Genomic DNA, 15,791 nt, shown 5'->3' on the forward strand with positions numbered 1-15,791 from the left:
GAAGTTCTGTAATACAGGATAAAATATTTTTTTAACACAAAACAAAACAGTAAGGAAAAAATGTCCAATTTCCATGATCTGAAGGAAAATGAAGGCATCTGAAGCAGTTTGAGGAGGAATGATAAAAGATTCCTCATCATTGTCTGTGACTCATAAGCCACCACAGGAAAGGCTTGATGCCCCTTGTGATTACTTTGATCACTAAAGAAGTACAAATTCTGTTGGTGAAGAAATGTATTTGTCACCTTTAAGCTATGACACTTTAACAGTCAACGGAAACAGATATTCAGTTTTACAATGTTGTTTTTATTATAACAAATATACAGGAAAAACTTTGGAGCAGAAAGGAGCGTTGTGCATTTAAGCCGCTCAAAGTGGCACATTTATTAAAACCTTTATGCAAGACATATTTACACTGATAAAAACGACTGCTTAAAAAGGGGCTGTGCTTTTAAAAAAACAAAAACAAAAGATTAATACACTGCCTATAGATTAGCTTTACAAATGTCAAAGTCAACAACCAACACTGAAGTGGAAATATTGGCTTCTTAAAGACATTTTCAGAGTCATTTCTTGTAATTGCTGTGATGTTTAATACTTGATATGTGCCTTTACAGAATCTGAAGAAACATTTCCTCCATGTAAGCAATAATGCCTAAGATCTTACAAAACAAATCTATGGGTTTTCATTCAATTCAACAGGCATCTAGTTTTAAAACAAACCCTGAAGACAAAAACAAACAGTGTATTGTGCCGTACAGTAACAGATCGATAACACCTTTTGTACCTGTTTTCTTGTGAAATATTCATGTTTGTGTTCTAAATGATGCACTGGCTCAGAATCTTATAAGTATAAAGAAATTATTTTAAAGTGAAAATATCCATACTCATTATTGTGGCTTTTTCAAAGACACTTATTTCAGATTAAAGTTCAAGGCTGGGCGGAGGCCGTCATAGAGGCGAAAGCTGAATGAATACGAACGTGGAGTCGGTTCTCAAAGTCATAGCCAGCGTAGTCCTCCTGCACAGAAAACAAAATGAATTTTATTTTGTTTGTGCTCTGCCCTCTAACAACCTCTGCAGTCAACACAGACAGATCAATGAACATGCTGACCAATCAGGTAAGAAAAACAGAGAGCCCAGTGCTTGGCTCCTCCTGTGCTCCTCTCAGACACCGTGTGTCTGCCCAGACATGCAGAGATGGCTGTTACGGCTAATAGAGTGAGATCTGTGCTCATTCAGTGTCAGCTACCAATCAACTAACAAAGTTAATGCTAATGCAAGCAAGATACTTACAACACTGCTCTGCAGGGCGAGACTGCATCAAGCATTCAGACCATTTAAATCCATTCCTTATACAGAGCCTTGGCTACAGTGTTGGCAAACTTTAGGTCAATGCAAAGCCAGTATACTCAGCTCACTACGTTCAAGCAGCACTGGCACTCTAATAGACATCCTGTCACCTGATCAGACAGTGGGTGTCTTAACCTGATTTAGAGCAATGAGTCAGAATGAAAAGATCCCGATCAGTTTTATATAGAAAGCTTTGACCCGCAGCAGAAATAAGACGAAATCTAAACACTACTAATTGCTTTTAATTAATCAAATAAAACAGGACTTGTTACCAACTACTTCAAGTAGTAACAAGATCACTCATAGTGCGACTCGCCCCAAAGACCATGGGCTACACTAAAATTAATAAAACATGCTGACATCAGCCTGTTTTCATTACAATATGAGGATGTCAGCCTGTTACGGCATCACTGTGACATCACAAGCTCTCTTCATGACCTTTCATATGACATATTATACTCAATATGGTTTCTTAAAATGTTTTTCAAGACCAGCTTTTCACCTTGGGCGCTAATAATGACGGTCAAGGTGAAATGCTTAGCCTACATGGGTGCTCATGTCCTCCAATGCCCAGTATGTTGTTGTGAAGTTTGAAGACGATCAATAAAAAGTTATGGCTAATATAAACTTTGTACTGATTTTCACATATGGTGCGACCTTGATCTTAACCAGATTTTCACCTAAATTAAATCAGCTCGAGCTGTTGGTAACTGCCATCACACAAAACTTAAAAATGATTGTAAACGACCACAGCAGACCCGATGGCATTTTACTGCTTTTCAACGTCTTTTATTGAGGCACACCATTTACACACAACGGCCGCAGCTCTCCTGCTGCCAGCTGTACTCACATCAACACCACCTCTCCAACCACAGGACCCAGTACAACATTTAAGTCTGCGGGGCATGATTGCGGATGCCGTGCAGGTTGCGTCCGCCTTCCCTGCACGGCACTGCAGGCCACACCCCGCCACAATGATATCTTAAAAACAGTGGAAGCTAGACTGCTAACAAATAGACAGAAAAACAGGACATATTACCTCCTTTCAGGGCAGAGAATAAATAAGGAGTATTACTGTACCTTGGCCTGAAGCATTAGCATTCGGCCCTTCCCCGCAGACTAGGAAAAAAAAAAAGAGAAATAAATATTTAGATAGTGTAACTCCTCCAGGACCTTGGCCAAGAGAGATCATCTAACTATCACACATACACACACACAAAAACTTGCCTCTGGGGAATTCAGCAGCACACAGGCCAGTTCATAGCAAGAGTAGGGCTGCACATAAGAGTTGCTCAGACGCCCCCCCTCATCCCTTGCAGCCAGCTGGAAATACTGTTTCGAAAAAAAAAAAAGTCATGATACCAAAACAAACATTGATTATTATGTTGTGTAAGTGCATGGACAAACTTTGACAATCCATTAAGGCAGACGGCGAGGGCCGTGCTTCATGCTGTGTATCAATTTTCCAAAAATGCAAATTGCATAATTAATTTAACACAAGAGTACCTGAATGGCATCTTTGGTATTATGTAGACATTTGCTTATGGCACCAAGAAGGAGGTTTTTCAGGCCTGCACACGATGCGTCATCAATCCCCTGTAACACTAAAGGACGAATCAAAATTACAAACACTTTGCATTAGTGCACATAATGCAAGCGAGATATTAGTTTGGAATGCAGTACCTTGGGCCATCGTCTGCAGCTTGGCATTGGAGCAATTGGGCAGAGCTTTCCACAGATACAGAATCTCAATCACTGATAGGATGCAGAGTTCTTTGGATATACTGGAGCTCTTTAGCTTCTCAGACTGATTGAAAAAACAAAAGTGCATATTCACATCAGTGGCATTCTTAGCACCAAAATATTCCTACAGGAAACAAACTAGTTACACACTCACCCTTTTCATGGAAAACATTTCTATCTGATTATTCTTGCGTTTGAAAAGTTTTTGAACGTCCTTGAAAACAGCAACGGCTCCTTCCAGATCACCAGTGGCTCCTTGGCACACTGCACCACACAACATACAATATGGATTAGCATCCACTACCGAGCTTACAAAATACCCTGAAAGCATTACGGATGCTGTAATTACCTCCAGTTAAATAGGCATAATAGCACTGGGACCAGCGAGATTCAGTCGCCAATCTGTCAAACGCTCTGTAGGCTTCTCTGTAGTTCAGTTCGATCATGCTGCACCAGCCTAAAAAAAAATCAATCAGAAATGATCTTGCATACTAATACCGAGTGAGGCATATTTGAAATATGAGAGAAATATGAGAGCCAGGCAGTACCTATTTCATATAAACAAACGTGCTGAATTTCCCTTTGGTCAGAGGCCAGATCCAAGGCACTACTGAAGGACGTCAAGGCACTACTGATCTCGCACTACAGAAGGAAACTTTGTAGTATGAGTTACAGTGAGACAATACTGAGCTTCTCCAAGTTAGAAGACTACTTCACATGGAAAAAGATAACAAGGTTTAGTATTCACATGTCTTTACCTCAAGGCGTTGAACTCTGCCTTTGAAAAACATAAAGAGGGAGGAGTTGGGATAAATAGCCTCTCTTTGTTTAAGAATGTATTTGGCTTCCATTAGGCCTGACTGTGTGTCTGTGCCATCCAGAGCAAAGAAGGGCTGCACTACTGTGTGGTACCACAACAGAGCCAAGCTGTAAGAAAAGCACAGAGACTGTAATGAGAGGGAATATAGCAAATTTCTAATTTATGATAATGACACACACACACAAAAAACAGCACAATGTGTTGCGCTTTTTACAAAACTGAGGAAATACGATTCACAGCATTTTACAGTAATATTGCATAGTGTGGTTATATTACAGATTTGTTAACTTGGCAGACATGACCAAATTCCCACACACTTGATTTTAATTAAAGGCTTGATTACAAATATGGTTCCCAAGGCACCCAAGGACTAAAAACCAATTTCAAACGATTCAGTATGAAGCAGGATTTGGAAAATTGTGCTACAGGGACCTGAGTCAGTCAATTATTACAGCTGTTCACACTGGGATCTCTTTTTTGTTTCCTTCTTTCCTCTACAAATTATGCTTTCATTATTTTATTACACTGCACACAACTGTTTAAGTTACAAAACAGGATACAGATACGCAAACATACTCACTCACGTAGCTAAGGGGGCCTTCATGTCCTTACTTTCACTGGCGTAAGTGAGTGCTGACAGGCCCTGATGGCGGTCTCCGGGAAAGCCCAGCAGATTGACGATCTTCAGTAGGTGCGGTGGCACCATCGATATACAGAGGTGGAAAAGACCATAACCAAAACTGACTGAACCTTTCAGCCGATCCAGAGCCTCGGGGCTGATGCCATCTAGTCTCTGTGATGGACTTGACCCGGGTGAGGGAGAGCGACTGTGGTGGGACAGAGCAGAGCCGGACGATGAAGCCGGCGTCGCTTGCTGTTCAGAGCCCCTCCTCCTGCTGCCTTCTTGTAGACGTGTGATGTCGTTGTAACATTTGTTGTACATCTTCCAAGCTTTACGGAGGATCCAGCCTCCTTTGATATATGCTGTCAGAGGATTGAAGCTCAGATCAGAGAAAAGTCCTTTATTATAACCTCTTTGTATTTAACACATCAAATAAAAGGTGGATGACAAATTAAAGGAAAAGCTATCATAGCCATCAGAGGCCAATGTCAGGAAGGCTAGAGCACTTGAAAACCACTCTTCTAAAAGATTCTTCTGTCATGTGGTGTTTCAATAATGGTGCTGAAGAGTGCTGGCCCAAAATCTCTCATAGCTATTGAAATCTCTTGACTCCTTGTATCCCTGCAACAGGGGCTACCTAGGAGAGACCACCTCCATCACAATAAAAACATTCCATAACAGCTTTGTACTGATTTCAAGTGACACTTCCCTCTAAAGGGACAAGTGGACCCATACCAGCAAAAAGACTTCCAAGGCATAAAAGACAGGTTTCATTTTTTTCCTTTAATTTGTCACCTACCTACGTGATACGTGTGGAGTGCATCACTGTCAACCAACAAATACCAAAGGTTCCCTTACATGACAGCTCTTGTTTGATAAAAGATAGAACCGCCAGGTAAACCTGGCAGTCTGCAATGATGATCTGCCTCTGGAGTCGGTCCACTGCAGCCACCCCTGACCTCTGAGAGTCCATCTGCCCACACAAACACCCCACATTTACAGGCTGATGACAGACAGGCATGCAGGAGAGCTAACAAGCACATGTGGGCGTTACAGGCCCAACATGAAATGCTTGTTTTGAGACAAATGCGCTCTCTATATAATGATGTACAATACAGGCAGTTTAATCAAGTATTTACTCACATTGCGCTTGATCTTGCTTTTAATGGTCTCAATGACACCCATGTTTTCACTCTCACACAGTCTCTCTGTAGCCTTGAGGTCTTCAAAAGCCATTTGCATTTTCTCCTCTTCAAAAGTCATCATGGCGTTCTGCAAAAGGGAAACCGGATAAAAGCAATCAACTACTTACATGTGGTTCAAGAAAAATCACTTACACTGAACACTCGACAGTGGAGTCAAAAAAAGAAACAAGAAAACTAAATCTAATTGTTCCAAATTGACAGATTTTGTACAAATTACACATACTATGAATGAACAAAACAGGTAGAAGATAAAGGACATGCACTATTGCTAAACTGAATAATTTTTTTTTTTTTAAACATAAAAAGATAATTGAATAACTGAATACCAAATTCTGGGATTTTGCCACATAATAAAAACATTTAATTTATAAAGTTACTTATGAATGATTATTTTTAATTGGTCAGGCTACTAATGAAGTACAATTATACACCAGAAACTCTGGTAATTATTCTAGCACTACAACCCAGCTGCCAACTTTTGCTTCGACTGAAACAAAGATCTCTGTGTTACTTGGACTGCAGTAACACTGCTGTCCTTTTCCACTGTCAAAGCTTTTGTTGGGAATTTCATTTTTCACATGCTGAGGTGCCTGGCAACTCGTAAGGGCTTTTGCTCTCTGATTTCTCCCAGTAAAAGATGAGTAGACATCGTGGTGATGTGCTCTGCAAGTGTAACCTTATTCTATCTTTGCCCTTTAAGGGTCAATCTCACAGAAGTCCTCTGGAGTCATTAATGACTTGTTAAAAAATATCACTGTAATTCAGATGTTACCAGCTGACCAGGAAGTGGAAAATATGAAAGTATATAGTAGCTCTTCTATCAGCTCCTTTTTGCAAAGATAAATAAGCCTCATGTCATGTTAAAAAAAAATATTACGCTAATATTAATAGATGGGAATAGGCGCTTCAACACATGCAATCATCATGCAGAGAAAACAAAGCACATTAAATTAATTAACTCCATTTGTAGCCGTTCCCTACATTATCGATGGGTGACATTAAACAAACAAAAAAAAAAAAGAGTATAAGGCTATAAATGATGCATACATTATATGCTGTTTGCATCTTTCATCTCTATGACATTTATGTCATACGCACTGAGCAGTGATGCGAAAGAATAACTCCCAAACGCATTAAAAATAAAACTAAAATAACGAGCCCATTTTGAAAATGTGACTAAAAACAAACAAACAAAGATACTTGTGTTTAAATACAGGCAGTAAAACAGTACAGTAACAGTACAGCAATTAAGGATTTGTACTTTGTGACACACCTCCCACTGCTGACCCAGCATGTGTATGATGCCATCCAATCATGACAGCAGAAACTTGCAAAGTTTAGAACAAACTGTCAAACTCAGCTACGTTTGTAACTGGGGGGGAAAAATGCTGATCAAAAATAATTTAGAAATTAGGGCTGGGCTATATCATACCGTTCACGGTAATACCGGTGTAATTTTGGGCAACGATAGGAAAATGACATATCGCGATAGGGTAAACGTGCATGCGCAGTGCCTATGTTTACATAGGCATAATGAGTGGCGGCGGTGACGCAGAATGAGAAGAGCGAAAGCAGATCGTTAAATGAAACGGATGAACGAGAATTGGTTTGTAAAAATGCTGCAACTTCAGTGGTGTGGAACTGGTTTAGCTTTCGTCCGTCAGATACACAACAAAGCACTATTTTTGGTAGAGCATGCTAGCGGGCCGTCGTTATTACCGTGTTGTTTGGAAAATACGGCACACTTAAAATCAATCCTTTGATTTTTCTGAAAATCGACAGTGCCCCTTATAATCCCGTGTGCCTTATGTATGAATTCTGGTTGTGTTTACTGACCTCGAAACGATTTTATGTTGGACACGGCGCTCGAAAATCTGTCAAATGTTTTAGTACGACTTTGCTAAGCTACGAAGCCACACCGCTTGATGGATTGTCGGAGCATTACGGCTACCGTAGGCAGGCGCCTCGCGGAGTGATACGTACTGTGCTTCAACATAATATTACCGTATTGTGTGTGCATAACCTCTTTTTAAGTTTTGTGGACATTATACATGGTTATGCTGTGGATATGTCGGCCAGTTTCCACTGGAAATGCCTTTTGGTTAAACTGTCAGCAAGGAGTTTGCATTTGCACTGTTACATTTTTATATAACTTTAATGCACATAAAAAACAGCTGCTTGTTTAAGTGAAAATACATTGATGGGGTTTTTTGCACTAATAAAGTTGTGGAGTTGTAAAGTATTTTGTCTAGTGTCAATTATATCGTCAGTTATATCGTTATCGCAAATTTTCAAATGTATATCGTGATAAATATTTTTGGTCATATCGCCCTGCTCTATTAGAAATTTCTTTGCGAAACATAACAGCTGGCTTAAAAGGACTTAAAGGGAACACAAGGGAACTTCCATAAGCCTCACAATGAAACCAAAAGCTCCCAAAGCAACATTTACAAAAATCTTCGAGAAGTTTGGCCACAAACCAAAATAGCAGCGAGTTGCTTTTCCACTCACCAGAAAACTCACAAAACTTGCACCGAAACTCATCAAAGGACTGTGGTTCCTGAAAGAAAGTTTAAAAAAAAAGAAGAAAACAACCCCAAACATATAAGAGAAGTTAAAGAAAAATCACATTATGTGAAAAGACTGACAGTGTAAAGTTCACTGGAGAAACAATGAAAAGTATGTGGCCTGTTTCATGCATCAATAATGTAATTATTTATTAGGACTACTGTAGGTTAGAAAAATACTAATGGGAAGGAGGAGAATATTCAGAAGTAAAACAATGAAAAATTAATTCATGAAATAAAAAACCAAGATGTTTTCCAACATTAAAGTGCTAAATAAAAAAAGTCACATTTGATAAAAACAGCTGAAAAATTCTGAGATTAAAGATATTTAATGGAGGTTTTTTTTGTTTTACATCAAGGAACCAAATTGAGTTTACTAGATAGGACCAGCGTCACTATATTAATCTTTATTTCTGTAAACATATACACTGTATGGACAATAATACTGGGTCAACTACATATTATACCTACAGGAGCTGTCAGCCATGGAAACCCAAACCATGAAGCTCCCAGCACAGTTTTTGTGCTTAAGGTAGTGCCAGAGTAGGTTTGGAGCTGTGCAGTTATTGAGTCAGCAGTGTTGACCACTTTAATGCATTATGAGCACTCAGCGACCCCACTCTGTAACTTCACATCATCTGCAATGCTTTGGTTCCTAAATGCTTCCGCTTATATATACCACTTATAGCTGATTGTGGAGTAGCTAGGAGGGAAGAGATTTCACAAACTGACTCGTTGCAATGTTGTATCCTGTTGCACTACCACTCACTACCATTCACTTAAGCTCTTCAGAAAAACAATCCATGAATGACCCATTTTTTCCACAAAAGGCAGACTGCATGCTGTTGCCTTTAAATATGCAGAAACTCAGATTAGACTTTCTTTTCTTTGACTATTACCCTCTACCCCCAATTGGCAATTTTTAGCCTCACCCTCATAACGAACACACTTTAAGATGCCCTTCATCTGAAATTCTCTTAGGGCATCAAAATAATCACAACAAAGGTGCTCATAATACACTGTTACGCACTATTAACACAGCTTTACAACTGTCACAAGCCAGCTAATGCAAAACTTATCAACTAACTTTCTCTTTGATGAATTAAGACATCCAGAAATTTCTACCCTATAGTCAAAACATATACCCTGTCACAATTGACACATTTTATAGCTACTAATAATAATCTTTTAGAGCTACACAGACCGACATTCAATATTATAACACTTTGTCCTTAACAATTCACATATTATTTTATTTTCAAAACTTGCATCATTTACAGAAATCAAAGGTCCTTTTTAGGTTCTTCGTCTGTAGCTGTGTGGGCATTTTGGTGCGATAACTGAATTTCAGCAGCCTTATATTTCACTTTGAAGACAGTCAAATTACGGCAAAATGTTTCAAATAATTGTGGAAAATTGACTTGGTACAGGTATCCGTGCGTAATTGTGATGGGGATTTCATTTATAATGGAACCACCTCCACACATAAGTGCAACATACTATACAAACGTAATAGTACCAGGGGAGCTTTAACAGAAACTCGTACATACTGCCAGTAAAAGCTCATTCTCAGACAGCTGTGTTTGTGTTTTTCACTTCCCTCCATCGTTTTGCTGATCCAGTCAAAACAGGATGACACGTAGAGCTTAATGCAATTAGCGGGCGAGGTGACATTTACGCTTTCCCCAGGGGTCAGGAACCATAGGAGCTGCCCTTTCATGACATAAGCATTCAAGTTGAAAGCAAAGACTGAAGCATGTGTATACTGTATAGTCCTGCAAGGACGTGTGTGGTTCAGGAGCAGGGAATCCCAACATTTATAACTTGTGACCACTTTTAATGAATGCAAAATGCAAAAAGAAAGGTTATGCAGCAGTTTTCTCGCATGCCTACTGATTATTTGGCTGAGATGGGTGCTACTGGACTAAGAGAATAATTTACCAGTTTAATGCTTGCATTTCGATCCTAAATGACATCAAAGACATTGCTTTCCAGAGGAAGGCAAGACATCTGCACACATAATTGGTATGTGTACAAATATATAAACCTAGACCTCTACAGGTGATGCTATGGATCTTTTAATATTGCACTCTCACCTAATGACAGTCTTCATGTATGCTTTCTGGATCAAAACACCAAACGAGAGACCATCTCAGAATCCTGGTTACCTTATCTGGACACATTGTTGTTATTGTTTTCTTTTAATATGTCACTCATCTGTAGATGTGAGGAACTAGCTGGGCCATGTTGACATATTTCACAAGAAGGCGTACAAAGTACCTCAAAGCCAGATAGCGGTATAACAGGAATGGCAACCTGTTAAGCAAGCATTTCTTTGTTTTTTTAGACATTTATGAAGACAGTCACCAAATCTAATGATGTGCACACATGTCACATATTGTGGTTGTGGATATTTGCTTAGGGTATTTAAACAACACTAATTCTGCTTGTGATCAGATCATATGGTTCTCCACCAGACAAGCGTGACACGGGTGATGGGCTTTTTTTCCCCCTGTTTTTGTTTTTTCAAAGCTTAGACCACACGCTTTGATGCCTTCAGTTGTAATTGTATTGGTCAATCACAAGTTTGGGAACATTAGCTACACCTGTCATAACATTTAACACAAGCATATGCCTCTGTTTTGTTTTTACATACAGGAAGAGAAGTCACGCACAGACCTGTATGTTCTGAAGAGCTCGTCGCTCTCTTTGAATCCATTGTTGAGCAGCATGTTGATTCCCTTCAGCGCCAGCTCTGCGTCGTTTATACTGTCCGTCTCCTCCTCCACGCTCGCCGGGGCTGGTTCCTTTCCGTCCGCCATTAAGACACCCGATATCGGAGGTGAGGAACTGAACGCGACCGGAGACAGGCAGGTAGGGCGGTATAGCTGGTTAGTTTACTTACACTCAGAGAAGTCTCAACCGGTGCCGCAGTTCGGAGCAAATGCTGGCATATTTACGTTCGTATAACAATCCGCTATTTCACATAACTAGCCGGTTACAACACAGAGTGAAGCTAACCAGTGTCCCGCCAGCTGGGCGGCCGTACTCTGTATTCTGTCTCCTGACCGCTGGTTTGTATATGAGCGCAGGAAACGTGCTGCCTTCATGTGCTATCGTAAAAAAGATTTTTAGCAGAAGAACAGAACTAGATGAAGAAAAAGAACAGATTATTCCTCTTATTGAATACATTAATGCAAATAGAGGTGAAAACGGTGAAACAAGCGACAAACAGAAAGGGTTTTGTTTGTGTTAAATTATTTGTTAACACATCTGTTTCTGCGTTTATTATGCTACGACCTTTCCATTTTTGCCCATCAGGAAGATCGCATGTATTGTTTATGTATTTATTTTAAACTTGCAGCCACACTATAATTTTAGAGTTTCCTTTCCGTTATGTTCTCAGACAATGGTGTATCTTCTGCGCTAAACGTAACTTTGCGCAATTTATTTGTCATTTCTGAGGGAAAAGAACGACCCTGAAGGCAGCATAGGAGTGGGCGTGGTCTTTAGCTAAAATGTAGGGGTGAGGAGTCCATACAGTTTTTGACGTTTTTGACTAATTACCAGTGGTTACCAATGGCAATAATGGATCTTTTCTCAACTTTTCATTTTATTTAACACGTTTAACAAATATATCCCTAACAGTTTTTTTTTTTTTACATTTTCAAATCTTATGCTATCCTAATTCTTTTCTAAAAGTACACTTGCAGGAAAACTTCCTTACTTTTACCACATCTTCCCCCAAAAAAGTCTCATTTCCTCTAAAGCAATACTGAGGACAAGACCTCAGTGTGAGGTCTTACTCTAACACTATGTGAATTTTATAAAGGCCACATTTTATTGTGTTTCATATTTTAACACATCACATATGAATCAAAGTATTCTAAATGCTATATAATTTACTAATATTAAAATGAGCTATAGTTACAAAAGAAATAGACTCACCGCACTGTGCAAAGGTCTTGACGGGACCTTCTGGTCTTTACATTTTGCTATAAAAATGGGAAATAGGACTTTGAAACATGTACAAACATACATGGAACTACAGTAAGGCAAAACCAGAGTTTGCATAATTCTAATGAGTTTTGCAACAGGCTGCTGATACAAAAGTGCTTAAACTTACAGTTTAAAATTGATTCTTTTCTAAGTTGTTGTTCATCCCTTAATTTAAAAAACTACTAGAAAGTCTGGCTGCTTGGAAACAAAATATAAAGAAATGAGGGGTGGCTCAAGCACAGCACTGTACATTAATTGTTTAGTATGAACCATAATGAGTGGAAGTTAACAGTTCCCAAGCTGTTTCCTTGATCAAAAGTCCATTATTTATTTATGGCACTGACAGGAATTCATAAAGAATATTAATCAGACAGATTACATAATGGCTTACAAATCAGTTGCCACAAGACAGGAATGCATGTACAGTGTGTCCAATTTAATATGAATTTTACATCATATTGAGATATAATGTTATTTAAAGTCTGGCATAAATGCACAATTTAGAAAAGTAAACACCTTTTTTGTGAATATAAGTACCTAAAAATACTTTTTCTGTTATTACTTTTGCAATGGTCCCAAACACGACTGACCAAACTTATTCTAATGGCATCTAGGTATATTGGTTATTTAACTGATAGAAACAAAATTTAGTACATGCTGTTATCTGGTGTAACTACTGTAAGATATACATCCATATTCTCATGCAAAGGGAATGCAAAATGGAAAATCACATCAGAACAGTAATACAACACTGGGGGCGAAAAACATGTGGTTTGAAAACATGTGCAAAGAGTCCATGTCTCTTAAGCCAGTTAAAATGCAGAATTCTGCATGCTGGCATGTGGATATGAATACAGAATAGCTTAGCAACCCCTGAAATGTCACTGAATTGAGAATCATGGGTGTAAACATCATTTTTCTTAGTATAAGCTATTGAGTCCAACAAGCAAACCAAAAGTACATCAGTTAATAATCTTGATCTCTTTCGCAGCACCAAAGGCAATACTTGTTTTCTGAAAGTGCTGGGCTGACTTTAACGCAGCACTGACCACTTACAAGCATATTCAGTAGCATTTGATAGTCAGTAGAGACTGACTAGACCAACAAAGTAGAGTTTATTGCAGCCGTCAAAATACGCATTTGTAATTTGTGAGGCAATACACGACTTTACACTAAATAAATATAGACATGTTTAACTTAACAGCAAACATTATGAACCTGTAAGCTGCTGCTCATATATTTATTTTTCACGTACATTCATGCCAACACACTCACGCTGAAACACAATCGTCTTACACACACACTCTTACATGCTAACACATTCTCTGTCATAGTAACAGATTGCACATAGCTGGTGGTGGACATGGTCCCAGGGTTTGTTTACTGATGGTTTGAGGAGATCTTTATGTTCAGCCTGGACACTCCTTGAGGTTGACTGGACCAAACACGCTTGACGGCCTTTCGAAGGACACCAGTTCACCGTTGATCCCCATGTCCTGGATGCATCCAACAAAGGAGGATGTGACAGGAAGCCTCTGCTGCATTAAGATCGCTGTGGCAGAAAGGGACAGGTGAGTGATTTTATTGTTTCAGTCTATTTTATTTTAAGCTTTAACCTTAAGACTATAACTAAAGTGTTTTTTTTTTTATAGAAAGATGTAAGTTTTATTAAGGGGATAGACAATAAATCTCTTGATTTGTCTTGACAAATCTCTTGGTGTGTATTGTATCTCCAATAAGTCTTTTTTGTATATCTACCATATCAAAAATACATCTTCTATCTATCTGCCAATCAGCTGGCAGCAACTCAATTGCATTTAGACATGTAGACATGGTCAAGAGCACCTGCGATGTTACAGATATCTCAGAACTTGGATGTCGGAAGTTCCAGAAAAAGCCAGGGAAAACAGAAAAAGCCAGGAAAAACACGACTTGTTTTGGTTCTTAGCAAGGTAGAGCCATTCAGATATTACTAGCAGCAAAATAGCAAAATATTACAGAAAATACTTATTTTTATGTGCTTTAAAAACACATTTATGGATAGAGCTTGATCTATGCCCTGTATCTGGTTTATTTAGTGAGTTAAAAAATACACAACAGTGGCAGAACAAATTAAAAGTTTACAGTTTTACTACTGTTTGCATTCAGCGCCGCCATGTTGGATAACTCATGGTATGTTGGTCAGCTCCAAATTTTTTGAGTGGAAAATCCAAATTGAGGGGCATTCCGACTGAGAACTGAGGAAATAGCATTTATTTTGGGATCAAAATGGCGAAGAAAGGTGATTTAAGTGACTTTGAACATGGCATAGTTGTTGGTGCCAGATGGGCTAATCTGAGTTTTTCAGAAATTGCTGATCTACTGGGATTTTCTCACACAGTCCTCCCTAGAGTTTACAGAGAAACAAAAAAAAGAAAATATCCAGAGGTCAATAAGAACTGCACTGGCTGTCCACTGAAAGGCAGAAGCTACAACAAGGCACTGCATGTCGAACCTTGAAAAAGAAGGTTTACAGTCTGCTTAGAACAGGAAACCGAGCCTACACTTCACATGGACTCACTAAAACTGAACAATAGAAGATTCGAAAAATGTTGCTTTGTCTGATGAGTCTCGATTACTGCTACTGCATTTGGATGTTAGGGCCAGAATTTGGCATAAACAATATAAAAACATGGATCTGTCCTGCCTTGTATCAGCGGTTCTGGCAATAGCAATGGTGTTGTAATGGTGTGCGGGGTATTTTTCTAGAACACTTTGCCCCCCCTAGTAACAACTGAGTATCATTTAAACACCACAACCTACTTGAGTATTGTCTCCTGACCATGTTCATCTCTTTATGACCACAGTGTACCCATCTTCTGGTGCTGCTTCCAGCAGGATAGCATAGCATGTCACTAAGCCCAAATAATCTCAAACTGGTTTCTTGAACATGACAGTGTTCTGTACTGAAAAGACTTCTCCAGTAACCAGATAATAAATTATCTAATCTAATAGAGCATCTTTGGGATGTTGCAGAACTGGAGATTCACATCATAGATGTACAACTGAAAGATTTGCAGCTATTGTGTGATGCTGTCATGGCAGTATGGGTCAAAGTTTTTTAGGAATATTTTCAGTAAACTTTTGAATTTGTGCCACAAAGAATTTAGGCAGTTCTGAAGGCAAAAGAGGGTCTAACCCAGAACTAGCAAATTGTACCTAATGAAGCTGCTTGTGAGTACAAAAATATAGTTTAATTAAATATGTGCTCAAGTTTGACTCAAACAAAACTAAAAAAAAAAATACTCAACCACTCAAATTAGATGATTTACACTTACCAGGAATGCCACCCACATACAGTGGGTCTTTGGTCAAAGGTATATTGGAAAATGGTGGTCCAATCTTGTAGTTGTCCAGTGTGTCCACATACAATTGCACAACATTCTTCCTCTTGATTACTAAACATAAAAATAATAAATTGGTATATTTTGTACAATGCATGT

The 15,791-nt window shown here is 38.9% G+C and overlaps 2 protein-coding genes across 3 annotated transcripts in view; both read right to left on the reverse strand.

Moving 5' to 3' along the window:
* Window positions 1-293: 293 nt before the first annotated feature.
* On the reverse strand, window positions 294-12,308 carry LOC102790819 (tetratricopeptide repeat protein 39C-like). The gene is made up of 15 exons (XM_006786454.3): window positions 12,259-12,308; window positions 10,990-11,160; window positions 8,255-8,303; window positions 5,682-5,810; window positions 5,397-5,511; window positions 4,501-4,900; window positions 3,855-4,023; window positions 3,645-3,738; window positions 3,446-3,553; window positions 3,251-3,360; window positions 3,037-3,160; window positions 2,860-2,957; window positions 2,581-2,685; window positions 2,434-2,472; window positions 294-1,021 (listed from the first exon to the last, which is right to left on the reverse strand). Exons 2-15 carry the CDS (start codon window positions 11,130-11,132, stop codon window positions 932-934), a joined length of 1,773 nt encoding a protein of 590 aa, XP_006786517.1. The 5' UTR covers window positions 11,133-11,160; window positions 12,259-12,308; the 3' UTR covers window positions 294-931.
* Window positions 12,309-12,612: 304 nt separating this feature from the next.
* Window positions 12,613-15,791, reverse strand: part of LOC102791105 (laminin subunit alpha-3-like) — a 63,633-nt gene continuing 60,454 nt past the window's right edge. For both annotated transcript variants that reach the window (XM_087832066.1, XM_087832065.1), the window contains 2 exons: window positions 15,627-15,746; window positions 12,613-13,861 (listed from right to left, as the gene is read on the reverse strand). In XM_087832066.1, the coding sequence (XP_087688192.1) occupies window positions 13,719-13,861; window positions 15,627-15,746 (263 nt within the window). In that variant the 3' untranslated portion in view covers window positions 12,613-13,718. The remainder of the gene's footprint in view (window positions 13,862-15,626; window positions 15,747-15,791) is intronic.

This window comes from Neolamprologus brichardi, chromosome 18 (assembly GCF_056152115.1).
Source record: "Neolamprologus brichardi isolate AB-2024 chromosome 18, ASM5615211v1, whole genome shotgun sequence".
Taxonomy (NCBI): Eukaryota; Metazoa; Chordata; class Actinopteri; order Cichliformes; family Cichlidae; genus Neolamprologus; species Neolamprologus brichardi.

Bases quoted from the DNA above. Each gene is read 5' to 3' on its own strand.
- LOC102790819 (XM_006786454.3), bottom strand. From the start codon at position 11,132: ATGGCGGACGGAAAGGAACCAGCCCCGGCGAGCGTGGAGGAGGAGACG. The intron at 3,739-3,854 runs GTAAAGACATGT...TTCCTTCTGTAG, and splicing joins GCAGAGTTCAACGCCTTGAG to TGCGAGATCAGTAGTGCCTT. The intron at 2,473-2,580 runs GCAAGTTTTTGT...TTTTTTTCCTAG, and splicing joins TGCTGCTGAATTCCCCAGAG to TCTGCGGGGAAGGGCCGAAT.